Source organism: Calidris pugnax, unplaced genomic scaffold (assembly GCF_001431845.1).
Source record: "Calidris pugnax isolate Ruff unplaced genomic scaffold, ASM143184v1 scaffold76, whole genome shotgun sequence".
Classification (NCBI taxonomy): domain Eukaryota; kingdom Metazoa; phylum Chordata; class Aves; order Charadriiformes; family Scolopacidae; genus Calidris; species Calidris pugnax.
This window is the reverse complement of record NW_015090827.1, coordinates 2,662,045-2,689,381: the sequence shown is the minus strand read 5'-3', so window position 1 is coordinate 2,689,381 and position 27,337 is coordinate 2,662,045. Positions and strand designations below refer to the sequence as shown.

General features: G+C 38.4%; 1 protein-coding gene across 1 annotated transcript in view; it reads right to left on the bottom strand.

Annotated features, from left to right (window-relative positions):
- Window positions 1–2,906: 2,906 nt before the first annotated feature.
- NXPH1 (neurexophilin 1) overlaps window positions 2,907–27,337 on the bottom strand; it is a 159,214-nt gene continuing 134,783 nt past the window's right edge. The window contains exon 3 of the mRNA XM_014940222.1: window positions 2,907–4,867. Coding sequence (XP_014795708.1) covers window positions 4,106–4,867 — 762 coding nt within the window. The 3' untranslated portion in view covers window positions 2,907–4,105. The remainder of the gene's footprint in view (window positions 4,868–27,337) is intronic.

The following is a 27,337-nucleotide window of genomic DNA, read 5'->3' as shown; positions in this document are numbered from 1 at the left end:
AACAACAGAATACAGAATACAATGCTGAGAACATAGTTCAGTGTCTTCTGGTGAAGAAGAATTCTTTAGATCTTTAGGTCGGTTTTCCTGTAAAAGTAGCAGATATTTTGTAATCCTCCACAATTCTCTAACACACCATTTTCAGAGTAGTTTATGGTATTCCTAAAGGATTCCTAAAGTTACTCAGAAAACGCATACGGATGTAATGATTTAATCACAGTAAATCTACTCTCTCACTAAACCCTTTGAGGAGTATTACTAAAATCTCAAGGCTAATATGCACCAGAACACTACAGGACTTCTGTTCTGCTCCCCTATAAATGAAGTTTGAATGTTTCTTAGTTCATTGTAAATAAGTACAGTAAATTACAATTTCTGACATCATACTTTTTAAGTAAGGGAAACTTTGAAAGCCAAGGGGTTTGTAAAGATGAATTTATTAGTTTGCTTACTATCCATGCAAATCTGGGACAAGGGGAGAAAGGGCTAAAACTTTACGAGTGACTTCATAAGGTGGGAAGAAAGTATGCTTTCTGTCCCATAAGTTTTCCATAAAACTAAGTATTTTCATAAAACTAACAAGTGAAAGTCCTCCAGCTTTCCATCCCTATTTAGAACTTTGATCAGTGATTTTTGCAATGTAGAACCACCTGTTTCCTATACCCTGGATTCCTCTTTTCAAAAGCACAGAAGCTGACACATGTTCTATCATTGATCCATCCAAGGCAAATTTAATACTTCGCTCAAGTGCACAATTCCATGTATTTTTGCACCAGGAATAATTGGCTTTACTAAAATATCCCTATTTGTGACTTTTCTATGCAGTGAAAATATGACACAAAGCATGCTTTAAATGGTAAAAAAAAAAAAAATAATAGCTGAACAAAACCAGTCTTTTCGTTTCTTACAAATAAAGAGCTCAACCTTCTTTGATCCTAAAAATATACTTTCAGAGATAGACATCTTTAGTACGTCTAGAATTAGTGAGTTATAGTGAGGCAACATTTGCCTGGCCTAGCAATCCATTAAGACATTGTTCATGTGCAAGACCCAGTTACCCACACATACATTGGCTAACTAAATTAACATGTTCATGTTCATTAAATTCCTTTTTCAAATGGCAGAACCAAGAGATTGAATTAAATGCAATGAACTCACACCTAAGCAACACGTTATATATTTTGATATTGGACAACTGTTTCACAAGCAGATTACTAAAAGAACTCTTCCAAGTTCAAACTCAAGAGCTTTTATGAAGAATAGCAAGTTATTCAATGGCTTAAGACTAAAAAATAATATGACTGACTGTGACAGAGGCAGATAAAGTACCAACTACCCCAATTAAAAGTATCAAAACCATTGCATGATGAATAATTCCTTTTTGTATTGATGTTACTTGAAAAGTTGATAAGTATATTTATATGAACAGAACGTATATACTTCATATATGGGAAGTTTTAAAAATGAAAGGAAATAATTAAACTGTAACAGCAATAGTATTTCACATCCATTTTTCGGAAATATAAATGAGAACACAAAGTGTGTAATGCTCACTCATAATACAGATTGCTAATATTTCTAATTATATTTAACACTGGATTTCTGCATACTATTAAAAGAAAATGTGTACTGAACTCAACAGCAAAATTCCCATCAAGTTTAATGGAGCCAAGATTTTATTCTTGGTCATAGCACAAATTACTTTATGGTTTATATTCAGAACAGTTACTTTCCATAGAGCACAAATGAGGAAAACTGCCAGTATAATTACAATTCCTGTCAAAAAAAAAAATGTATCTCAGCATATTCCCCAATGATATCAGAATCTGGACTATATGGCTTGGACCATTTCTTTCTCCAAATCTGCCCAGGGTCCAGGGTTGTCCTGGGAAATGTCACAGATAATGAAGCAATTCCCACAAGCATGTCTGTTCAAAGAAGCCAAAGCAGTAATAACATGGAATTCTTCTCTCCTACTCACACATCAATGGGAAAACATTTACTGATCAAAAATGTTATCCATTTGCTTTGTTTCATTCTCATTTAAGTTCTGCACATTTCAGCAAGAGAGGTCCACAACTGGAGGTTGTTTCAAACTTCTCACTTCTTGAAACTTTAGTGGAGCGTTTATTGGGACTTGGGAGAAGTTGTTCTTGATGCTGCACCCATTTGGCAGCTGGCCCATAGCTGTGTTTACAGCTTTGACATGAGACCACAGAACCTGGGGGTGAGGGTGGAAGGGGGAAGGCAGCATTGCCAGGAATTATAATTCTGAAAGATATGAGATGAAATACTGAGTTCTCCTTTGGGCAGCCTTCTTTTAGGTATGGCCTTATTATAACTTGCTGGTTATCTTGAAGCTGGGGGTGAAATATGCAAAAAACACACAAAAAAAAAAAAATATATATATATAAAAGCTATGAGCTTTTCATTTATAGGAAGAAAATTCCCTCGTACCATAAAAAGGGATCTCTTCATTCCATAAAGAGAGATCAGTGCCTCAGAGGAGGCTAGAATTAAGGCAAAGGCAGGCCTCTGTACACAGAGAGTGGCTCCATGTTTCCCCACTTCTAAACGATAATTAATCATTTTAAAGAAAGCCCTGCTCCTGTAGTTTTTTATCCGAGTTGAGGCGTCCCTTCAAGTTAGCAAGATCCTTCTGTAATGAGATCTGTTTGCTAGGAATAGGGCCCGAGAAATTTGTACATATCCTCCAAATATGTCTATATGTATTTGCAGACACACGCACACACATGTACATATACACACACAGACATGCACACACGGAGATTTATAAATATATGTATATATATGTACATATGCAAAGAGACAAGACTGAAACCCATGTCAGACTTGGAGTGTTATCCACTTGTCCGAACCATTTAAACTACCATCTACACAGTACATATTGAAACTCAACTTTAAGATTTTTTATTTTTATGTACAGTTCATTTTTTTTCTCTGGAAATAAAATATCTAAATACAGACAGACTGTAATGTTGTATATGTATAGCTCTCAACAATACTTTAGCTGAATAAATGCTTTGTACATAGTTCTGTCTTTTAATGGAGTTTACAGCTACATTGATAAAATGGATTCCTCATTTCCTTGATTGTTTTTAACCAATAACAAGCAGAGAGACAATTACAAGTTAATATTAATAAGCAGCTCAAATAACACCGGTTAAGTTATGTACAATACAAACCATTCATACAAATGAAGACTAGGATATTGAATTTGTTACAATATTTTGTAATAAAGATAAGACAGCCACTTATAACTTACATGTTCTCCGTCAGGCATTTTCCTTCTTAGGGATCAGTGGGAGAGTTTTTTAGTAGCTTAGCTGACCTAAACTCAACCAGGTTTAAAGAATCAGAGCTTAAAGAGTCAGAGAAACATGAAACCAGAATGTCTGCCCACATGTAAATTCCAAATGTTTGCCCATCTTTACTAGTAACAGGCTCGCTCCGTGGAAAAAGAGCCACCTAACACCACCTCGAATGTGCCTACTGTATGCTGGAAAAAAGTCACGATGCTTTGCTGTGTTCATATAATAAGGAATACTGAACTCTAGACACACATTTTTCCCATTTCCACAAGTATTTACTCCTACAGGGTTATTTACCAGTACAGCTACTCCAAGCAGTAGAATGCATGAGTGGGAATTATTGATTGGCATGTACTCAAAGGACTTTCAAAGAGATTTCCATAACAGTCTGTGTTAGAAACCATTCTCTGTCTAGTTAATCCATTTTGCTTGATGATAGGTTATCCCGAAACCTCAGATATCAGACAGTGAAAGCTCTCTTAACAGGACTCTCAATAGACGTGAGCTGAAAAGAGTGTGTGTCTCTGTGTGTGTGTGTGCATGGTTTTATTTCAAATCCATAGTGATTTACAACTAGATTGATACATGGAGCTGACTGGGCAAAAAAAATTACATTAGACTGTTTTCCACTAACATATTTGCAGCCATTTGACATCAGCAGCAGCGGGTAGACACATTCCAGGCAATAGATGTGGCCTTCCTCCTCGAGGTTACAGCCCTGTCATACGACCTCTTTGATTCCCCAGGCTTCAGTCTCAGACACGAGTTGGTCCTCACCCTGACGGGAAGTAGGGTGTGTCACTGTGGTAGTTGTAATCAGGACACACCTTCTGTACTAGTTTATAATCTGTACTATAAAAGGAAATGTAAATACAGATTACTTTAAAGGGCTTGGAGCAGAGCCATGACACGTGGCTCTGGGTCTGCTCCTGATAACAGGTTTTTGAAGGGTCATAGTTGCAGAGTGTGTTCTTGGTAGCCTTGTCAACCTTTTCATACTCGATTCGACAGTTAAAGGACTTCGAATCTTTGGCATCAATCACCGTCTGTTGTGCCAAGTCAAATTCCACTATTTTTGTAGGGGGCACTAGGCTCACAGATACATTCCCTTGACCAGTGGAGTTATGCCTGAAGTAAACGCTAAACGTCCCATTGCCATGGTCAACGATTTTCCCTGTTATTAACAGATTTAGCTTCACAGTCTTGATGTTGGAGTGAAAATCGCCCCAGCCAAACATTTTCTTAAATTTTCCAGTCTTGACGATGGGCCGTCTCTTTGCTCTGGGCCGAGGCTCTTGCAGGTCTGTGGAGTTCCTCAGCCAGTCCCAGAGATCTTGCTCAGAATAAGTTTCTGGGGCATCGTATCGCAGGTCCAAATCTGTATCGTTTTCCTTTCCACGAAAAGTCTGTGACAGCAGTCGGCTGATGGACAAGTCTTTGCTACTTTCTGTCCATATGTGCTTTAGTGTGGATTTGGAGCTTCCTGATTTTAGAAGTTCTGTTTTTCCTCCATTTGTTAAATTTGCACAGGTAACCTGAAAAAGAAAGAAGGGAAGAAGAAAGAAAGGATATATTGAGATAAGTCATACAAACCCCATCATTCCCACCTGAAACCAAAATGATCAGATTTCCAAATTCTGTGGAAATATTTTTTTGAGAAATTAAATTATATCTCTGTACTCAGCAAAACAAAACAGAATCAACTGTTTTCCTCTTCTTTATGAGTAGTTATTATTTCTCCTATGCCATTCTTTTGCACTGACCTTCAGATTTAATCCCACCCTTTCACTTTATTCTTCAATGTGAAAGCTACTTCTGTTATGATGAGTATGTAATGAAGTACAGCAAAAAGAAAGGTACAGAGCCATGTCATCCCCCTGTCTGTATGTGGTTTTCACTGGCCATTTCTCACGGCAGGGTGAAATACTCTTGCTTGAATATTCTCCCTACAAGGAGACTGTGTCTTCCACCATCAGGCACATCCATTTATTTTTGCTGCCCCTGGAGCCCACTGTCAGGGTGCTGTCTTGGTGGTGCCAGCCTGACCGTGCTCAGAGTCCATGTCATTATAAATATAATAATAGTAATATAATTTCCCTACTCCTTTTATGAGTACATATTGGTCTGTGTTCTTGACTGGGACCTTCAGTCACAACTACAATATAAATAATAGAATAATGAAAATTTTAATGAGTTTTGCGTCGACAGCTGTACATACTGCGTGCTGTACTTCAATTAATGCAAGAGGAGTCACAGACTTTCCTTATAGTCCCTTACAGATGAGCTACTCATTTGCCTTGTCTGTATCTAGCATGACATGCATTTCTCCTCCTTCACTTCACTTCTTTTTTCACACCTTCTTCCCCAAACCAAAAAGTGATCTGTGCAAGACAGAAAGTCATTTGTATATTTACAAATAAATAGAATAGAATAGAATAGAATGAATAGAATAGAATAGAATAGAATAGAATGGAATGGAATGGAATAGAATAGGGCCATCAATTTAAAAATAATAATAAAAAAATCCTGCAAAATCACATTTTAAAAAAAACAAAAAAGACAAAATTTTGCACCAAGCTCCTGCAAAATCATAAACTTCAGGCAAAGATTTTCACAAGAACTCAGTGTCAGAGCGATTTGTCTTATTTATCTTTTTTCTCTTTGCCTTAATTGTGTGGAAAACAGAGAGCAGATGCAGGCTCGCAGCTGGCTGACGTGCAGCCCTGGCAGAGAGCTCTGACGGAGCGTAGCGGGGAGGGCTGGGATTGGCAGGGGGCAGCCGGTGGAGGGGAAGGGACCTGCAACACCCTGAGTCCCATCCACCCTAAAAATTCACACCAGCCACGTTTTGTAACATTCAGACTGCTCCAAATAGGCCATCGAGCTGCTTATTTCCCTTTACATGGCTACAGAGGAGATTCTGAATATGCCTCTTTTATTCCTCTGGGCTCTGGCACTGATTTATGTGCTCCTATCATATTTGCCGTTATAGCTGTCCTTTCACTTAAAAATGAATTGAGTGTATTCCCAACCCAGGAAACCCATTGGAAACCAGCTAGTATTTAAATCACAGCCCCTCCCTACTGGTACAACTGCAGTTATATGTCACGGAGGATATCTATCACAGCATGGCCTTTTCATTTCCTAACAATCATGGAATTGAAGCACGCTTTCATTAACTTCAGTACTTTTTCAAGGTCAGTTGAAGGCACATACATAAAATCAGTCTAAATTGTCTTAATACACTGATCACATAGGAGGTATGCCCCCAGCCTTTTACAGTAAACAAATAGGTAAATAAATCTGTCACATCCCACACTACACCTCCCCAGTGCATTTCAGGTTGGTGGGCCAGGAAGGGTAATAGATAAAATAGGGGTTTTATTTAGGATTGTGCCAAAGAGATTACTTCCTCCTCTTTTGAAAGGGAGGGAAGCATTAAAAAACAGACTAGCATTTTGATAGCCAGTTTGTAGCTGCATCTTAGCATCAACACAGTGAGCCAGGAGAGAAGCTGTAATGAAATGCACTGATGGTGCACTGTTTAATGAAGCAGCAATGAAGATGTCACAGGGAGAGAGAAAGAGACTCAGAATACAATTTTGCTGTGGCATATGGGGAAGGAGTGCAAAATAAGAGGAGAAATGTGGCTAAAAGGAAAAATGTGCCTGTCTAGCATGAATCTGTCAACCTGCTATGAATCTAAGCAGTTAGCAGGCAGAGCCACTACACCTGCAATCTGTAGGTAGGATACAGATTGCTTACCACTATATTTTCCTCTGCTCACAGCTTATTTTCCCTTTGTTTTCCTTTCTGCATCCAATGATTTACATTTTGTAGGCTTACACTACAAGTTCCGTGTAATAAAATGTAACAGTATAAAATCCTTTTAAAAGGAAGGTCTCTTTTTTTCTAGACGCATAAAGCTGAACACCAAGGAAGGGAAGCAGGTATTTTCTGAAATAGTTGCTGACTGATCCAATACACACGGTTTTTTGAAAGCCAGTATATTTCATGGAAATGGATGATTCAGATTCCACGCATGCTGTACTGCTTCATACCTGATCTAACAAACACAATTGATTGTTACTGTCATCGGTTTTGTAATACCTGAAAGACTTCTGGTCATGCAGTTTGCTCAAACACCTCTCTTTGTGATTTTCAGGGTGGGTAACCGGCTGCATTCATGATTAAAAGCCCAAAGCTGCCCCCTACCCCAGTCTACTCTCTGTGTAAGCACTAGAAAAAACAGCCCACAAGGGTTAATAAAAAAGCTCTAGAATTCATTGTTCTTTGCTAACATTTTTCCAGCCAAATGCTTTTTGGTATACTGTTAGTATACTAGGTGCTATAGAAAGTAGCTCTATGTATCCTCGGAGACCCGCACACACGGTAATACGGAGCGTTGCTGTGGAATAGAGTTTCTGCAAATACAGCAGTTATTTTCACATGAGCTAACCCACAGATTTCTTCCATCTCTCATCCTTCCAACCACAAGGCTGCAATAATACAGGAAAGAACATGCAAATCCAAGAGATCTTGGACTTAGTAGTATGAAAACTAGCTTGCTGAAACATAGACCTATTTAAGCGACGCATGAAAAAAGCCAATTTAAAATGCCTAATGGAGAGCTAAAACACTGAGCAGCCTAAATTCTATGGTGGCTTTGTTTGTCCTCTTCCTCGAGTATATTTGCATATAATTCAGAAACTTCCATGCAGTTTAAACTGAAAGAGAGGAGATTTTGATCAGATACTTGGTAGAAATTCTCTGCCGTGAGGGTGGTGAGAGCCTGGCCCAGGTTGCCCAGAGAAGCTGTGGCTGCCCCATCCCTGGAGGGCTTCAAGGGCAGGTTGGAGGGGGCTTGGAGCAACCTGGGCTGGTGGGAGGTGTCCCTGCCCAGGGCAGGGGGTGGCACTGGATGATCTCTAAGGTCCCTTCCAACCCAAACCATGCCATGATTCTATGATTCTACCCATGGGAGCTGGAGTGCATTGCCTTTGTATCACTTGTTTTGGGTTTATTTTCTTCTCTCTCCTTCCACTTATTCTTTGCTTCTTTTTTTTTCTTGACCTCCAAGTTTTCCTATTTTTATTCTTCCTTTCCTCTTCGCCTGTCCCACTGGGGAAGGAGGAGAAGTGAGGAAAAAGGTGTATGGTGCTTGGTTGCCCACTGGGGTTAACCAAGACCACTACAGTGTGATATATCAGTCCTGTGAAAGGGCTGAGGAGGGGGATTTCCCCCATAACTGCAGAGCTAGAAGCGTTTTTGAATGATTATGATGTCAGCAGAGTCTGTAAGAACAATAGTAAGGAGCAAAAAGATTTAGAAAGGCTCATCCAGTGCTACAAATGTCATTGGAAAAGCACTTGGTAAGCACAGCAGACTGACCTTTCCGTTCTGGTCTTGTACTTTTAATAGAAAGTACGAATCTTGACTACCTACTAAAGTTTACTGATACCAAAAAGGTACAAGGAGCTGACTGTCTGGTAACTCTTTTCCAACAAATAATGACAAATTGTTATTCCTTTTCTTCTTTTGCTTCTATGAAGGAGCAAAGATAATGGTTTCACTCAACACAACATCCCAAAGTGTCATTAAAAAAGGTACAGGAATTGAACTGCAATTCTGTTTTTTTTTCCATTACAATAGAATGCCCCATTCATTCCGTATCCTCTTTTTTGAAGGTGAAGAATTTTTTGAGATTATGTTTAACATCACTAAATATATTTTAACAAATATGTGTCATTCATGTAGGACTTCCTAAAGGATAAACAGCTTGTCTCAGAAATTTTGAAGCACTCTTCCAAGACACCGAGCCCTGAATGCTTTGTCAGGTCAAACTTGAACATTTGGAGCAGAGAAAACAAAGTTGAAAGGGATCTTGGGAAGCCATGAAGGCCTCAGGGGTGATCTAGGCCCTCTTCTAAGTGCAAAATCAACCATAGGTATATTAATATTAATTTAAGACTGAACAATTTGAGATTTAAAAAAATAGTCATTCAAAGAGGTATAAAATGCCTCTTGATTTCTCACTCTTTTCATTTTATTCTAGCTCTATTACAGTTCATTACCTATAATTACAGTATTGGTTTAGAAATTATGTATTTATTCCTCTGAATGTATGACTACTTGAGGGGAAATGAAAATGTAAACAAACAATCTAATACTCAAGGTAGAAAATCTCTCTCTTCAGGTAAATAACTAATCAAAACCAAGATCGCTTTTGCTGGCATGGCACAGGAAGAATTTGGCAGCACTGTGTTTGCATATGCTCTGTATAAAAGATTTCAAAATTTTCTTTCCTTGGTCAGCCATCTCCGATAGAGCATAGGGAGGAGACTGCTGATGGACATAACTATAAGCTGGACCATTATCAAGACAGTACAGCATTCACAAAATTTAAGGTGGATCCAGTTTCTTCATACTAATCCTGTTTATGCAATGGGTGGAGGAAAATCTGGATCTAGTTTACTGTTCAACTTTGATCAATTTTTCTTCCTATACCTGTCTACACACTGTACAAAGTTACTAGCGGCTTGGAAATATTTTATTCGGTGAATAATTTCCAGACAAGTCAAAGCCAATATTCTGCAGAAATTTGACCATGAACGAAGAAATTGAGAATGAAATTTAATGGAGATATGTTTATAACAGGGGGGAATAAAACAGAGTGAAGGACTTGCACCTGTTACGAAATGCAGTTCACAAAGGGAGGGCCAACATAGAAAACCACACACATTAATATTGCACAGAAACAGACCCCTCCAGTTTTAACTTACTAGCCTTTTTGCTTCATGGCATGAAAAGAATAAGGATGTGGATTGGTCAATCAAAAAATGCAAACTTGGATGAATCTGACAAATGGAACAGCAAATCCTGATCTACCTTGTCAAACAAGACCACAGAAGTGATTATGCAGGATCAAATAAAGGCTTACTTAGAAAAAATGTTCTGTCTCCAATAGCAGTTCTAAGAGATGCCAGAAGAAGAGCAAGACCACGGCAAGCGTATGATAGTCCCCTAACTTCTTCCCAACTGCCAAATCTTTCTAGTTTCTTCTGCTAGAACTTTCTGCATATGTTTTCCCTTTCAGTAACTCTCAGTAGACTGCTCATCTCTGCATTTGTCCACTCTGACCTTTTGTAAGCTTTTAACCTCCGTAACATCTTTCAGCAACAAGTTCCACAGCTCTGTTCCCTCTTATTATTTGTTTTGAACCTGGCTCCCGCCACCTTCTTTGGAGCCTTTTGTTCTCCAAATGGGAAATAGAGCCTCTATCCAAATTTCCCATGCTCCTCCTCACTTTTCTTTACTGCTTTACTGCACTTTACACATTTTTTTCTGCAAATATCAGTGAGTGGAAAATTTGATTATTTCTAGCTACATAAAGAAGACTACTTCTAGCCCACCAGTACATGCCTCAGCTAGATCTATTCATAGTAGTAAACAAATATTAGTCACTTTCCAGCTATTATAATAAGGAATAATTCCTTCTACTGAAGCCATTCTATACCTATACCTTCGAATTTCCTTTATGTCCTTCTCTGAAGGCTCCTTGGTGCTACTCCCAGTTCTGTCTTTAAGATGAGGCGACCAGAAAGGTGCACAGTATTCAAGACTGAACAACAGAGGTCCTTGCACAGAGCCCTGCAGAATTCTTATGGTGCCCTCCTTCCATTATTGATCATAGAAAAAGAAGCACCTGAAGTTTTCAACAACATTTTGTAAAGTAATCGCTTGGGATCATTCACTAAAGAATAAAAAAATATACTTTTTTTTTCACACAAAAACAGAGAGAAGGTAAAATTTTTTTACTGTCTTTAAGTTAGGAAATTGAACTTAATGTACACTGTCACTGCAATTTTTGTGTAGATCTCTCTTAGGATTCATAAAAATCAGCTTAATACTATAAACTGTGCTCAGCTCAGCTTTAAATTCTGTATTTTTCTTGTTTTAATCTATGAGCTATCATGTTTGTTCCAAATGGCCCTTGTTAGAGAGAAAATGTGTCTACCTGAGCTTTTTTCATCATTCACACAACAGAGGTTATGCAAGATGAGGCTGATATAAATTCAGATGATGATAGCTGATATAAATTTAGTGAAATTTAACATCATTGAAATTAGAGTGCCTATATCAGTTGATATCTGTTTCAGATATGACTAAGAATCAAAGACTAATTAGAAAATTTAGTCCTTACATCTTTCTGTAGTACCCACAGAAAGATGAGGGCGCTAATAAAACAGTAGAGACATGGCTTTGTTTAGCAACATTATAATTCTTAACAGTTGTTGATCATAAAATACTAAGATATTCCAGTGGGCTGTTCTGCAGAAGAAAAATAACTGGCACAACTTACAGTTTTACAGTGCTCTTCTATACAATCTAAGTTGTCCGTTGTAAATAAATCTGAAAACTTGCAAGTCTCAAATAATTCTCAGGCTGTGCAGAGGTGAGAAAGCCCCCTCAATGGTTTGTTTCCAATGGGAATGCCTACAAATTACTGTGTCAAATTTTGCTTCAGTGTCGTTTCCTGTCCCTTGCATTCATATTGACAGGGGGCTAAACTGTGACACTGCCCCAAGCCCTGTGAATGGTAACAGACTGATGAAGGAAAGTGGGGACTTGCCACCACACGTTAGGAAAGGCACAGAATACGTTCTGTGCCAGTCCAGTCCATGATCAAGGGTTGGAATCACCTCTCTGATCACCTTATTCACCTGGAATTCCAGGTGAATATTCCAGGGCTTGGAAAATATTCATCTAGGCTTATTCCATAATCAAGAGAGTGAGAGAGAAGCAGAATTAACTACATCCATGAGATACTGATGAACCTTCAAGGATTGAATATGTGCTCTTCTTCCAAATGCCTAAAGGTAAGCAAGAAAAATCTGACCTACGGTGCATAGTTTGCCCTGGAAAGAACACCATGGAGAGAAGACAAAGGCTGTAGGCTGGAAGCAGGACAAGGATTGCTCTATCTAAATGTTTTCTGAAATGCTCTAGTCATGTTCAAGTCCACTGCTCCCTATACATCTGTAAGCATACACAAACCAGCACTGTGTTACTCACACAGCAAGGTGTGCAGACTTGCTAGCATTATTCTTCCTTTTAGATACAGGAAATTTCCCATCTGGAGGTTGCCTTTCAGAAACAGTGTAGCTTTGTACTATTCTGTTATCTTCTGGTTTGATTTAATGATACAAATAATTTTCACAGGTATTCAGAATCTGAAAAACTAGTCTTCTTTAGTCATCTAAAGATAAATAGGCACTTGAAACCAATCAGACTTAGATTGTAATTATGGAGACATTTCTTCTGGTAGCAGTGCCCTCGCTGATATTACTTTCTTTTTCCTTTAAAAAACTTCCAGAGTGGAAATCTGACCCAGAATTAAACATCCAGGCTCCTCGAAGTGCCTGGAGAAGACTGGGAACTTTGTATTGGGAACTTGAAGGCCACAAAAACATCTAACAAGGTGGCACCATTTTTTTTCCTGTGGGGTTCAGGGAGAAGCTTGGTACCTGGACGCTCAGGAGCTTCCAGGTCAAAACCAGGAGGTGTCTTCTGAGCTACAGATACTTCCAGAACTAGGCAATTCCAAAGGTGCTTAGTTTGGAACACATACGAAATGTATGGATGCTCTCAGCTTCATTTTTGTGCCAAATCCTGATCCCCCACTAAAGCCAACTATAAAAATCCTAGAGGAACAGAAGGATGAGCATAGCATGGTGTCATGTAGCTTGTTTCCATTTTATTGCCTAGTTAAGGCAGAATGGAAGGTGTTTGGTTTGTAAAGTATCCTTTCTCTTCCAATCTAGAAAACATTATACCATCCCACATAATAGCCTGTGAACTGAAGGACCAAATGAGTTACAATACACTGTGAAAATCTTCACATTACAATTTTACAGCTTGCTGCTTTTTGCCTCGGAAGAGCAGGAATTCAGCCCAAATATTTCTAATGGTGGAGATGCAAGCGAATTTATAAAGATTTGGAAAAGGATTGAAATATAACTGTATGAAATATCCTATTAACTCTTGCCCTATGTTTTATATTTTTAGAAAGAATTTAAACTAAACTCTTGAAGCCTGCTGCCTATGTTGTCATTAAAGATTTTTTACTTCAGTGGATTATGACTTTTGAAAATTCACCCCATCTCCGTTCAGCAGGGGATTAAACTTCCATGGAATAAATTAAAGTGGGTTAAAAATGTCTAACAGAGTTTTAAGACCCCTGTATTATGCCAGTATCACAGAGTGCTGCTAACTTTGAAATGAAAGTCTAGCTAGGTAAATAAATTTTGTCAAGGATCTATTGTTCTCGTTCCACCTTCTTATAAGCCTTCTTTTATTAATATTGGCTTGCCATTTTCTGCATACATGTAGAAAGTAATATTAAATAAAATTAGATTTTTATATGAAAGGCCACAGAGCAACATTTTAATCAAAATTTGCACTGTAGTTTGCTTTATATATAACACACTGAAGAAAATGTCCATTTTCATATGGGTAGACATATCTTCTGAAGAAGGTGAAAAGGACTATAATGTGTGATATTCCAGTACTATATAATGGGCAGAGCCATTGTGCACTATTAACAGGCTCTATTAGTATTACTCATTTTCTACTTACAGTTTCCAATCATCCACTGTTAATGTAAAAATTTAATACAATCAAAATACTCCCACATTTTACCCATTTAGTTTGTTGCTCGCGTTTGATACCACATTTTTCCAAAGAAAAGCATTAAAATGTTGATACAGCTGAGTCACTTTCCACATAGATATTCATGGGTGCATTCTAGAAACCTGAATTTGAACATACATGTCTTTCGAGGAGATTTAACTCTCACTGATGTTGGCAGGGTGTACATTTCCACACAAAGAAATTGTATATCTGTATGAGATGCTTGTGAGATGCAAAAAAGGGGCTTGCACAAGTATAAGAAATTCTATTGCAAAAATATCGATTCCTTTCATTAAAATTGCCTGTTGTTCACTATGAGTTATTCATTTATTACTAACAGCAAATTACTTCAGGAAAGGCATTTTAAAAGCACAGAGGAAGATATTCCAAGGTTCAATATGACTTTGGCATATCCCTGCTAACTTTTATGCCTTCATCTTCACCTTATGCTCTTGCCAGAAATGCCTACTGATTTCTCAGAAGTCTTCTGTGATCACAAAGAAGAAGGTTTTCTTCTCTTTGAATTTCAACCAGAAGCAGCAATATATTCCCTTTCTAACTGTGTTTGTTTAATAGGGATTGATCATTCATTCATTTGGTCAATGGATATCAAAGTCTATTAAAATCCGTCTCTGAGGAAAGAGGTGTGTTTCTTTAATGTTGTTCTGCCAAGGAAGGGGAAGATTAAGCAGCTGTTCTATTGCAAGACACCTACTTTTCTTGGTGGTTTTGTCAAGGTCTGCTAATTCTTTGACGGGACTGCTCAACAGTGACCAGCACGTGGGCACCAGCTCTGCTGGGCAAGGCAAGAGCTGCACGCTGTTTTCTCAGTTACAACTGATGCAAACGTGTTGCAATGGTCCCTAATGCAAAGATCTCAAAGAAATGCTGATTGTCCTATTGGAAACTAGGAGACACCACTTGTTACATGTTCACAAGATCCAGGAAAAATTTATTCTCCATCCAAATCTAAATAGAATCATAGAATTTCCCAGGTTGGACCTTTCATATCATCTAGTCCAACCATCAACCTAACACTAACAAAATTCAGCACTAAATCATATCTCCAAGCACCATGTCTACCCATCTTTTAAATCCCTCCAGGTATGGTGCCTCAACCACTTCCCTGGGCAGCCCATTCCAATGCTTAATAACCCATTCAGTGTAAAAATTTCCCCTAATATCCAATCTGAACCTTCCCTGGCACAACTTGAGGTCATTTCCTCTTGTCTGATTGCCTGTTCCTTGGTAGAAGAGACCAACACCCACCCCACTACACCCTCCTTTCAGGTAATTGTAGAGAGCAAAAAGGTCTCCCCTCAGCCTTCTTCTCCAGGCTGAACTACCCCTGCTCCCTCAGCCGCTCCTCGTAAGTCTTGTTCTCCAGAAACTAGACTTGTTCTCCAGACAATAGACTTGTTCTCCAGAACAAGACACTACCATCAGTGTAATTTGCTCAATAGGGATGCAGAAAGACCAAGTAGCCCCAGAAAAAGCATTACCCCCATTTGCATACACAGTTGGCCTTTCTGGGCACAGGTATCAAAGAGACCTCTTATGCCATTAAGAGGAATACAGTTAAAGAATACTAGAATACCAATTTCTCTACCTCTTGTAAACCAGCAATGTTCCTTCAGTGTGGTACTTCCTTGTAGTGATTACCCCTGAGCTTGCACACACCAGTTTTTAGGTGCATGGTACCTTTTTGAGTTGATCCAAACAGACATCATGAGGGAACCTAGCACAGCCAACCAAAACAAAAGAGAATATCCAACAGAAAATCAACATTGCCTGTGCCTGATAGCAGTCTTGTATTTTCTTCCTGTAATAGTATCACACCTAATTAAAAGTGAAAATTAATAGCCAGAAGGATTAATAAAATTCCATATGCAAATATCTGGCTCATGAGAGCCATGGTCCAATTGCTAGTGCTATCACTAAGGTCATTAATTTAAATTGAGATGAGTTAAGAGTCCTTCGGGCATTGACACATAAGTTGAAGGAGGTTATTCATTGCTAAGTTTTTCCACACTGAAACAAAAGACTTGGGAAGCCATTCCTGGGATGATGAGCAGTGCTGTGAGCCTGCCTGTGCAGAATCATGAGTCCTCCCCTGTAACACATAGTAGTTCTGATACGCTGCTTTAACTTCACGTTCAAATGTACTGAAGCAAGTTGAATACAAGATAATTCAAGGTCTGGTAAACTGACACCTTTGGGATTACTTTATGTCTGCTGAGTTCTGCTGAGCACCTCCACATTACAGAAAGATTTTTCTTTTTTTAACCAAAAATTTGAGTACCAGTTTCATAAAACCTTTGGAGACTTTTCAGTCTTCAGAAAAGGTCCAAACATCTCCAGTTAGCAAGAAATATTTACTCAACTTATAAACGGATATACTGGAGCCCTACACCACTGGTTATACCAGTGCAAATACAGTGCACTCCCAGTTTACCATCACTTCTGCTCACTTCAGAACTAGCTCCAGTGTCTTGATCCATAACTGCATTTCTAGGCCGGGTGACTAGAAAAAATGTAGTCTTTAAAAGCAAATTATAATGGAGTGCCCTACACCTATGAACTTTCCCCAAATGCTGATGGCTGAAATATTTTAAGTTGCATAGTAACAGAATGACTGCAGAGTAATAAAGTAGTGATGGCATTATATTACTTTTCCTACATAAAGAATAAAAACATAAAATTTATTATTCTGACCTTGAATCACAAGGACTCCTCAGGTATGTAAAAAAATTCAACTGGCCTATCAAAATGAACTTAAAGGGAAACTTGCAAAATGTGGTTTCCAGAAGTTTTTTGAAATTTAAAAAAAAAACCTCTGAGGTCCAAAAAATTACCCTGGAATCCTTGCAAGTTTGGGGTTTAGTATTTACGCAACTGCATATTTTCATATTTTTAAAGTATAACAAAACCAAGGTTCAGGGAGAATCAGGCATCATTAGACCAAAGTATGTATGAGTCAGGAAATGCAGTGGTAGTGAAAATGGACAGAGAACCAGGAGTTTTCATAGCAAGTTCCAGAGAGACTTCATCTTTTTTGACTGATATTTAGAGTCCATTCTGCTTTGACCTCAGACTGTTCTGAGCATCACCACCTTGACTGCACTGAATTATTTGGGCCAATTCTATCTGCAGTTCCATTCGTAGAGCCTCCTGCATGAACAGGATTTCAATTGAGTGATTCAGACAGGAATTAAGTTCTTTGCCTTTCAGAGAATAAACATTTCTTCAAAGACAGGTCAAGATCACCGTATATTAATATATTCCTATGTCTGCCCAAAAAAGCAAATAACTTTTTTCCATTGTCTCATCCTCTCTATCTTTGTGGCTGAGCAGCAGCACAAAACAATTTAACCTTAGCAAGCAAATTTCATTTGTTACCTGCCAAATGCTGATACAAAAGATAACTATGAAAAAGCAATAAAATCCTCATTCTAAGGCAATAGGTAACATGCCTTCGCTATAATATACTTGCTAAATAACATTCAATGAACTCATAAAAGCATTTAATTTAAATATAAATGCTTAGCAGTTCCATTTTTCAGGGAGTAAATGACATTTTTGCTTGTGTTTCTTTGAAATGCATTTGCAGAATAGACATCCTTTCAAAACCCACAGTTAATGTTATTTATTATTACTATTACTGCAGTGATCACAGACCGCCCTATAGTCAGGGTTAAGGTGTGCTAGAAACTAAACATATATAGTCACTGCCCTAGAGAGAGAGCTTTCTCATTGAAACAGATTTGGCAAAGGTAAAGCTAAAAGAAGAAATATTGGTGATGTCCTAGCTTAGTTGCAGACCTAAGAGGCAGTACAACTCTCTGGACTTTTCTTTCAAATGTCAAATCCAGGATGTCCCAAAACAGGTTGAGATGAATAGCTGGTTGACACACAAAATGCCAGTGGCTGTTTTAAAAAGGATGCAGGCTCAAAGAAGCAAAGTCAGCTCAGAAGCGAGCTGTGTTATTGAACTCACTAAGTCCATCAAGAAGCCTAAAAACCACTTGCAGACCATTAAGAGGTCCCAGCTTTCTCCAGGAGCAGGGACACCTGTCCTCAGTAATGAGAAATGTTGGAGTTTTTTCTCTGATAAAAACATAGCGCAAGTAACCACACAGATATAATTTATCTTCCAAAATGAGAATGCCAAAATTCCCTCTTTATCTTCCAGCAGTCAATCAACTACAGCTCTGGGTAGTCCCTCATCTACCTAGTGAATAATAAGGATATTTTCCATTGGTTTAAATTTTACAGCTTGCTGCTTTTTGCCTCGGAAGAGCAGGAATTCAGCCCAAATATTTCTAATGGTGGAGATGCAAGCAAATTTATAAAGATTTGGAAAAGGATTGAAATATAACTGTATGAAATATCCTATTAACTCTTGCCCTATGTTTTATATTTTTAGAAAGAATTTAAACTAAACTCTTGAAGCCTGCTGCCTATGTTGTCATTAAAGATTTTTTACTTCAGTGGATTATGACTTTTGAAAATTCACCCCATCTCCGTTCAGCAGGGGATTAAACTTCCATGGAATAAATTAAAGTGGGTTAAAAATGTCTAACAGAGTTTTAAGACCCCTGTATTATGCCAGTATCACAGAGTGCTGCTAACTTTGAAATGAAAGTCTAGCTAGGTAAATAAATTTTGTCAAGGATCTATTGTTCTCGTTCCACCTTCTTATAAGCCTTCTTTTATTAATATTGGCTTGCCATTTTCTGCATACATGTAGAAAGTAATATTAAATAAAATTAGATTTTTATATGAAAGGCCACAGAGCAACATTTTAATCAAAATTTGCACTGTAGTTTGCTTTATATATAACACACTGAAGAAAATGTCCATTTTCATATGGGTAGACATATCTTCTGAAGAAGGTGAAAAGGACTATAATGTGTGATATTCCAGTACTATATAATGGGCAGAGCCATTGTGCACTATTAACAGGCTCTATTAGTATTACTCATTTTCTACTTACAGTTTCCAATCATCCACTGTTAATGTAAAAATTTAATACAATCAAAATACTCCCACATTTTACCCATTTAGTTTGTTGCTCGCGTTTGATACCACATTTTTCCAAAGAAAAGCATTAAAATGTTGATACAGCTGAGTCACTTTCCACATAGATATTCATGGGTGCATTCTAGAAACCTGAATTTGAACATACATGTCTTTCGAGGAGATTTAACTCTCACTGATGTTGGCAGGGTGTACATTTCCACACAAAGAAATTGTATATCTGTATGAGATGCTTGTGAGATGCAAAAAAGGGGCTTGCACAAGTATAAGAAATTCTATTGCAAAAATATCGATTCCTTTCATTAAAATTGCCTGTTGTTCACTATGAGTTATTCATTTATTACTAACAGCAAATTACTTCAGGAAAGGCATTTTAAAAGCACAGAGGAAGATATTCCAAGGTTCAATATGACTTTGGCATATCCCTGCTAACTTTTATGCCTTCATCTTCACCTTATGCTCTTGCCAGAAATGCCTACTGATTTCTCAGAAGTCTTCTGTGATCACAAAGAAGAAGGTTTTCTTCTCTTTGAATTTCAACCAGAAGCAGCAATATATTCCCTTTCTAACTGTGTTTGTTTAATAGGGATTGATCATTCATTCATTTGGTCAATGGATATCAAAGTCTATTAAAATCCGTCTCTGAGGAAAGAGGTGTGTTTCTTTAATGTTGTTCTGGCAAGGAAGGGGAAGATTAAACAGCTGTTCTATTGCAAGACACCTACTTTTCTTGGTGGTTTTGTCAAGGTCTGCTAATTCTTTGACGGGACTGCTCAACAGTGACCAGCACGTGGGCACCAGCTCTGCTGGGCAAGGCAAGAGCTGAACGCTGTTTTCTTGGTTACAACTGATGCAAACGTGTTGCAATGGTCCCTAATGCAAAGATCTCAAAGAAATGCTGATTGTCCTATTGGAAACTAGGAGACACCACTTGTTACATGTTCACAAGATCCAGGAAAAATTTATTCTCCATCCAAATCTAAATAGAATCATAGAATTTCCCAGGTTGGACCTTTCAGATCATCTAGTCCAACCATCAACCTAACACTAACAAAATTCAGCACTAAATCATATCTCCAAGCACCATGTCTACCCATCTTTTAAATCCCTCCAGGTATGGTGCCTCAACCACTTCCCTGGGCAGCCCATTCCAATGCTTAATAACCCATTCAGTGTAAAAATTTCCCCTAATATCCAATCTGAACCTTCCCTGGCACAACTTGAGGTCATTTCCTCTTGTCTGATTGCCTGTTCCTTGGTAGAAGAGACCAACACCCACCCCACTACACCCTCCTTTCAGGTAATTGTAGAGAGCAAAAAGGTCTCCCCTCAGCCTTCTTCTCCAGGCTGAACTACCCCAGCTCCCTCAGCCGCTCCTCGTAAGTCTTGTTCTCCAGAAACTAGACTTGTTCTCCAGACAATAGACTTGTTCTCCAGAACAAGACACTACCATCAGTGTAATTTGCTCAATAGGGATGCAGAAAGACCAAGTAGCCCCAGAAAAAGCATTACCCCCATTTGCATACACAGTTGGCCTTTCTGGGCACAGGTATCAAAGAGACCTCTTATGCCATTAAGAGGAATACAGTTAAAGAATACTAGAATACCAATTTCTCTACCTCTTGTAAACCAGCAATGTTCCTTCAGTGTGGTACTTCCTTGTAGTGATTACCCCTGAGCTTGCACACACCAGTTTTTAGGTGCATGGTACCTTTTTGAGTTGATCCAAACAGACATCATGAGGGAACCTAGCACAGCCAACCAAAACAAAAGAGAATATCCAACAGAAAATCAACATTGCCTGTGCCTGATAGCAGTCTTGTATTTTCTTCCTGTAATAGTATCACACCTAATTAAAAGTGAAAATTAATAGCCAGAAGGATTAATAAAATTCCATATGCAAATATCTGGCTCATGAGAGCCATGGTCCAATTGCTAGTGCTATCACTAAGGTCATTAATTTAAATTGAGATGAGTTAAGAGTCCTTCGGGCATTGACACATAAGTTGAAGGAGGTTATTCATTGCTAAGTTTTTCCACACTGAAACAAAAGACTTGGGAAGCCATTCCTGGGATGATGAGCAGTGCTGTGAGCCTGCCTGTGCAGAATCATGAGTCCTCCCCTGTAACACATAGTAGTTCTGATACGCTGCTTTAACTTCACGTTCAAATGTACTGAAGCAAGTTGAATACAAGATAATTCAAGGTCTGGTAAACTGACACCTTTGGGATTACTTTATGTCTGCTGAGTTCTGCTGAGCACCTCCACATTACAGAAAGATTTTTCTTTTTTTAACCAAAAATTTGAGTACCAGTTTCATAAAACCTTTGGAGACTTTTCAGTCTTCAGAAAAGGTCCAAACATCTCCAGTTAGCAAGAAATATTTACTCAACTTATAAACGGATATACTGGAGCCCTACACCACTGGTTATACCAGTGCAAATACAGTGCACTCCCAGTTTACCATCACTTCTGCTCACTTCAGAACTAGCTCCAGTGTCTTGATCCATAACTGCATTTCTAGGCCGGGTGACTAGAAAAAATGTAGTCTTTAAAAGCAAATTATAATGGAGTGCCCTACACCTATGAACTTTCCCCAAATGCTGATGGCTGAAATATTTTAAGTTGCATAGTAACAGAATGACTGCAGAGTAATAAAGTAGTGATGGCATTATATTACTTTTCCTACATAAAGAATAAAAACATAAAATTTATTATTCTGACCTTGAATCACAAGGACTCCTCAGGTATGTAAAAAAATTCAACTGGCCTATCAAAATGAACTTAAAGGGAAACTTGCAAAATGTGGTTTCCAGAAGTTTTTTGAAATTTAAAAAAAAAAACCTCTGAGGTCCAAAAAATTACCCTGGAATCCTTGCAAGTTTGGGGTTTAGTATTTACGCAACTGCATATTTTCATATTTTTAAAGTATAACAAAACCAAGGTTCAGGGAGAATCAGGCATCATTAGACCAAAGTATGTATGAGTCAGGAAATGCAGTGGTAGTGAAAATGGACAGAGAACCAGGAGTTTTCATAGCAAGTTCCAGAGAGACTTCATCTTTTTTGACTGATATTTAGAGTCCATTCTGCTTTGACCTCAGACTGTTCTGAGCATCACCACCTTGACTGCACTGAATTATTTGGGCCAATTCTATCTGCAGTTCCATTCGTAGAGCCTCCTGCATGAACAGGATTTCAATTGAGTGATTCAGACAGGAATTAAGTTCTTTGCCTTTCAGAGAATAAACATTTCTTCAAAGACAGGTCAAGATCACCGTATATTAATATATTCCTATGTCTGCCCAAAAAAGCAAATAACTTTTTTCCATTGTCTCATCCTCTCTATCTTTGTGGCTGAGCAGCAGCACAAAACAATTTAACCTTAGCAAGCAAATTTCATTTGTTACCTGCCAAATGCTGATACAAAAGATAACTATGAAAAAGCAATAAAATCCTCATTCTAAGGCAATAGGTAACATGCCTTCGCTATAATATACTTGCTAAATAACATTCAATGAACTCATAAAAGCATTTAATTTAAATATAAATGCTTAGCAGTTCCATTTTTCAGGGAGTAAATGACATTTTTGCTTGTGTTTCTTTGAAATGCATTTGCAGAATAGACATCCTTTCAAAACCCACAGTTAATGTTATTTATTATTACTATTACTGCAGTGATCACAGACCGCCCTATAGTCAGGGTTAAGGTGTGCTAGAAACTAAACATATATAGTCACTGCCCTAGAGAGAGAGCTTTCTCATTGAAACAGATTTGGCAAAGGTAAAGCTAAAAGAAGAAATATTGGTGATGTCCTAGCTTAGTTGCAGACCTAAGAGGCAGTACAACTCTCTGGACTTTTCTTTCAAATGTCAAATCCAGGATGTCCCAAAACAGGTTGAGATGAATAGCTGGTTGACACACAAACTGCCAGTGGCTGTTTTAAAAAGGATGCAGGCTTAAAGAAGCAAAGTCAGCTCAGAAGCCAGTTGTGTTATTGAACTCACTAAGTCCATCAAGAAGCCTAAAAACCACTTGCAGACCATTAAGAGGTCCAGCTTTCTCCAGGAGCAGGGACACCTGTCCTCAGTAATGAGAAATGTTGGACTTTTTTCTCTGATAAAAACATAGTGCAGGTAACCACACAAATACAATTTATCTTCCAAAATGAGAATCCTGAAATTCCCTCTTTATCTTCCAGCAGTCTGACACCTGTCCTCAGTAATGAGAAATGTTGGAGTTTTTTCTCTGATAAAAACATAGCGCAAGTAACCACACAGATATAATTTATCTTCCAAAATGAGAATGCCAAAATTCCCTCTTTATCTTCCAGCAGTCAATCAACTACAGCTCTGGGTAGTCCCTCATCTACCTAGTGAATAATAAGGATATTTTCCATTGGTTTAAATATTCTTAATAAAATTCTAATGATACTAGATAAATACTAAATACTAATGATGAAATATTCTTAATAAAATTCTAATGATACTATTTTTATAAACTTACTAGAAATCAGCAACATCTTACCTTATTCAAGCTACTAGCTTTTTAAAGTGTTTTCTTTCTTGATTTGCTGTATAGATTTCTTGCTGCTGTAGGGCAGCAAGAAAAGTCCAGTTGGTACTTGTTACAAGATCCTTTAAGCATTTTATCCACCCCCTAAAAATTTTTTTTATGCATTCATCTTACGGATTTTGTTGCTAAAATAAGGAAGCATTTTTGCCTAGTGAAATCCAGTAATAACCTGGATGAATTAATAGAATAGATTTTCTGGTAATTTCAGAACAGTTTTTCCATGGAGAACAGCATATAGAGGGATATGGCCTAAAAGACATCATGTTTACATGAAAAAGGTTCTATCACTCACCAGTTGCAGGATGGTATGAGAATGTCAAGCTTTGGAATTTACGGTTTTGCTATATCACAGTGGTAACTCTAACCAAATTTCTGAAGCCTAAACCCCAGTCCGAAACTCTAACTCCTCATTCTAAGCCCCTAAGACTCAACATCTCACCTAACCCTAAATCTAATCTGTTCCATGCCCAAGAAGTAGAAGAAGGGCCGGGGTTGTATGCATAATGCATATAATTTAGCTATGATATACTTTCATTAAAACTGCTCGTGCATTTTCAAGTATGACCATGTACTTTGAGTAACACAGAACCAGATCCTTTGCCAGCTCCATTGACTACCACTTAACGAATTTTTCAGCAGATCCTTGTCAGATTAATCCTGCTGAGGATCGACCACACCTATTTAAAATTACCAAGAACTGTCAGTTTCAAATTGCAGGTTCTTCTGCATTCAGAGCACTTAAAATAATCTTCAGCTATACTTGTGGTCCAAAATATGATTTGTTATTACTCAGGAGGAAAGATTTCCAAACATATCAACAGAACACAAAAAGCTCAGGCAGAAAGACTGCAGTTTTCCAGCTTGTCCTTCAGTCTGAAAATGGTAGTACTTTTTTTTTTATGGGGAATGGCAGTAAGGGCTGCCTGGCAGACTCTGTGCCTGTTCAATTACTGCCCATTCTAATCAGATTGCCAGCAAGGGATCATTAGGAGTTTGGTGGTTATGATGTAAAATATCTACTAGGAATTGGATTTTGATCATCACTTCATTTTACATCTGTTTCCCGCTAACCAATGGAACAAAAGGGTGTTAATCACTCTTGACCTTTCCCGGATTTGAACTAGCAACTTAATTGCTAATCCCTACTGAGGGACTCTGAAGTACAGGACAGAGCCCCCGAGGCATGCAGCTTGACCCCCTCTGGTTGACATTGGTTTTAACCAACAGCATCATCAAGAATATGCTCAAACTTGACAATGTCAATTACAGCTTTGGCCACTGTTTCGAGATAAAGTATATATGAAACCGTCACACTAGAAACATTCACAATATCTGCCAAGCTCTAGGTGATTCTATGTGAATCAAAAAGCATCTCCAGCCAAGATCTTGCAGCCAAGAAGATCTTGCAGACTCACGCTACTGCACTGTCAGTTTGCTCCTAAGATATGCCCAACTCCTGGCAATTAGAATTCTTAAGGGGCTGGGTGAAAATCTGTTAGTTTTGGCTTGTTTTAAAATCTTCCCCCAGATGGTAATATAATTCCAAACCAGCTGAGATTCACTTTGTGTTGAATTTCATTGTAAAAATGATCATACAGCAAAGAGAGGAACAAAAGGTTTTCCCCTCCTCAAATTTGAAGCTACAGCATGAAGAGCATTTTCTTTGAGGTTTTTTTTCTGAATATGATTAGCTTATTCTAAGTTCCTTATCTCCAGATCTAATCTTTTTCCTCGGTTATTTTCAAATTTACATTCAATTATATTTCAAACAAACATTTACTAACTGAGAGAGAAGAAATATAGAAGCAATATAGTCTACCAGGCACTCGGCTCTTATTGCAAAGCTTAAAACTGGAAGAACATGGGGCTCTACCTGCACATTGTCTGCCAGATTAAAATGTCATTAAACTGATATTAATTTTCCCGTTAATGCCAGTGCCTAATAATGTTGCAGTGTGTCGCATAGGTTCATGCTTCTTACATGTCTGTGTCAATATATATTGCTTTTTTACAAGATTTAAGATCATATTTGTAACTATGACTAGAAACACATTTCTGTTTTAAACCTACCTCTTGAAGACTTCTCTATATGGCTTATTTGCTTTTCTGTAATATTTAGAGCACATCGTCATTGCAAACTGGACTGCAGACCTGCTGCCCTGAGATTGCTCTGTTTAATACCTCAGAGAGGAATGGTAGCAAGGTCCCTCAAAGCAGACAAACTGTGTGGACATGATGCTGGCCAGAAATTAATTAGACCCACCTATTAGCAGAGTTTATCAACCTGGGCAATGTCCTGAGCTGTTGCAGGTCTATGCTTTCTTCTTCTGCCTCAGAACTGCCCTGTATTTATTGCACAGGGTTGGCAGAGCCCTAATTGTTTTCATTTTTATCCATTGAAAAAAGTGTGAATCTTCCAAAGTAAATACAAATCACAGTAGTTCTATGTGCTCACTAGAGTGAGTCATTTCCTCTATGAACTGAGTTCAAGCCTCATGAATCCAGTTGCACAATGACTTTGGCAGGCACCAGGTAGTTCACACATTGGAAGGGACCTCCTAGTTTGAGGGAGGTACCTTGAGGCACAACCTGGTCCATTCAGGTTGCACCTCAAGGGACAAAAAGAGAGCACTGATTTTCTAGCATGCAAATAAAAACAATTTATAGCATAAGTTGACCACATGTTAGTGGAGTTACTCCAGAACTACACTGGCATGATGGAAGTTCTAATCTACTCCACACAGTTACCAAAGAGCCTAGTCAACATCAACTCGTTGAAATGAGTAAGTTATGTTTGTCAGGATGGAGAACATTTTCCCTTTCCTGATGTCTTGGTCATACTGGGGCAGGCCTACCCAGGTCACAAAAATTACTTTTTAAATTAATATTTTGAGCAATTTAAGCCAAGAAAGGAAAAAACAGTCTCACAAGTCTTGCATTGAGATCTCAGCAAGAGCCACACACGAGTCCCCACAGAAAGCTGACTGAGAAAGCATGTTTCGTGTTGTGTTGGAAATATTTCCTTGACCAGGAATTTTCAAACTTTCATACAACAAATCACGCAGCAATCTCTCTCAATCACTTCAAAGGACCAGCAACACACAGCAAGAGCTGTGAAAAGACTCATGACTTTGAAGCATTCCCAGCCCTTCTCCTGCTGCTGCAGCTCCTCCAGAAAGGCAGGTTGCCAGCTCCCACAAACAAATCCCCTGCACCAGGGGACCGAGATATTGGATGGACTCAGTCAACAGGAACTTGTGGCCAGTATGTCAGGCCACCTGTTCTAGGGGCTATCTTAGTGATTCTCTTTATACAGCTTCCCAGCATTTATCAAATCTCTGCCACCTGCAGAAGCTCTCTTTGTGTCTCGCGGAGAGAGGGACCAACGGAGCAGAACATGGGTTTCCCCATCCCCATACCAGATTGAGACTGGAAACCCCTAAGTAACTGCTGCAAACCTCACCATGGAAATACACACTTTTCCTGGGAGGAAGTTGAAGAAAATTCTGGCAGATTTAAATAAATAAATTAAATCCTCATTTAATTCTGTGAAAATTAATTAAAACTTCAGGGGACTGAAAGAGAGAAAAAGCTACAGTTACTCCAGGGGGAAGTTTCTATCTGTTGTTCTCTCACATTATTTACCACACCAAGGCTCAGGTGTTTGCAAAAACTTAAAGCCATTCACTAGCAAACC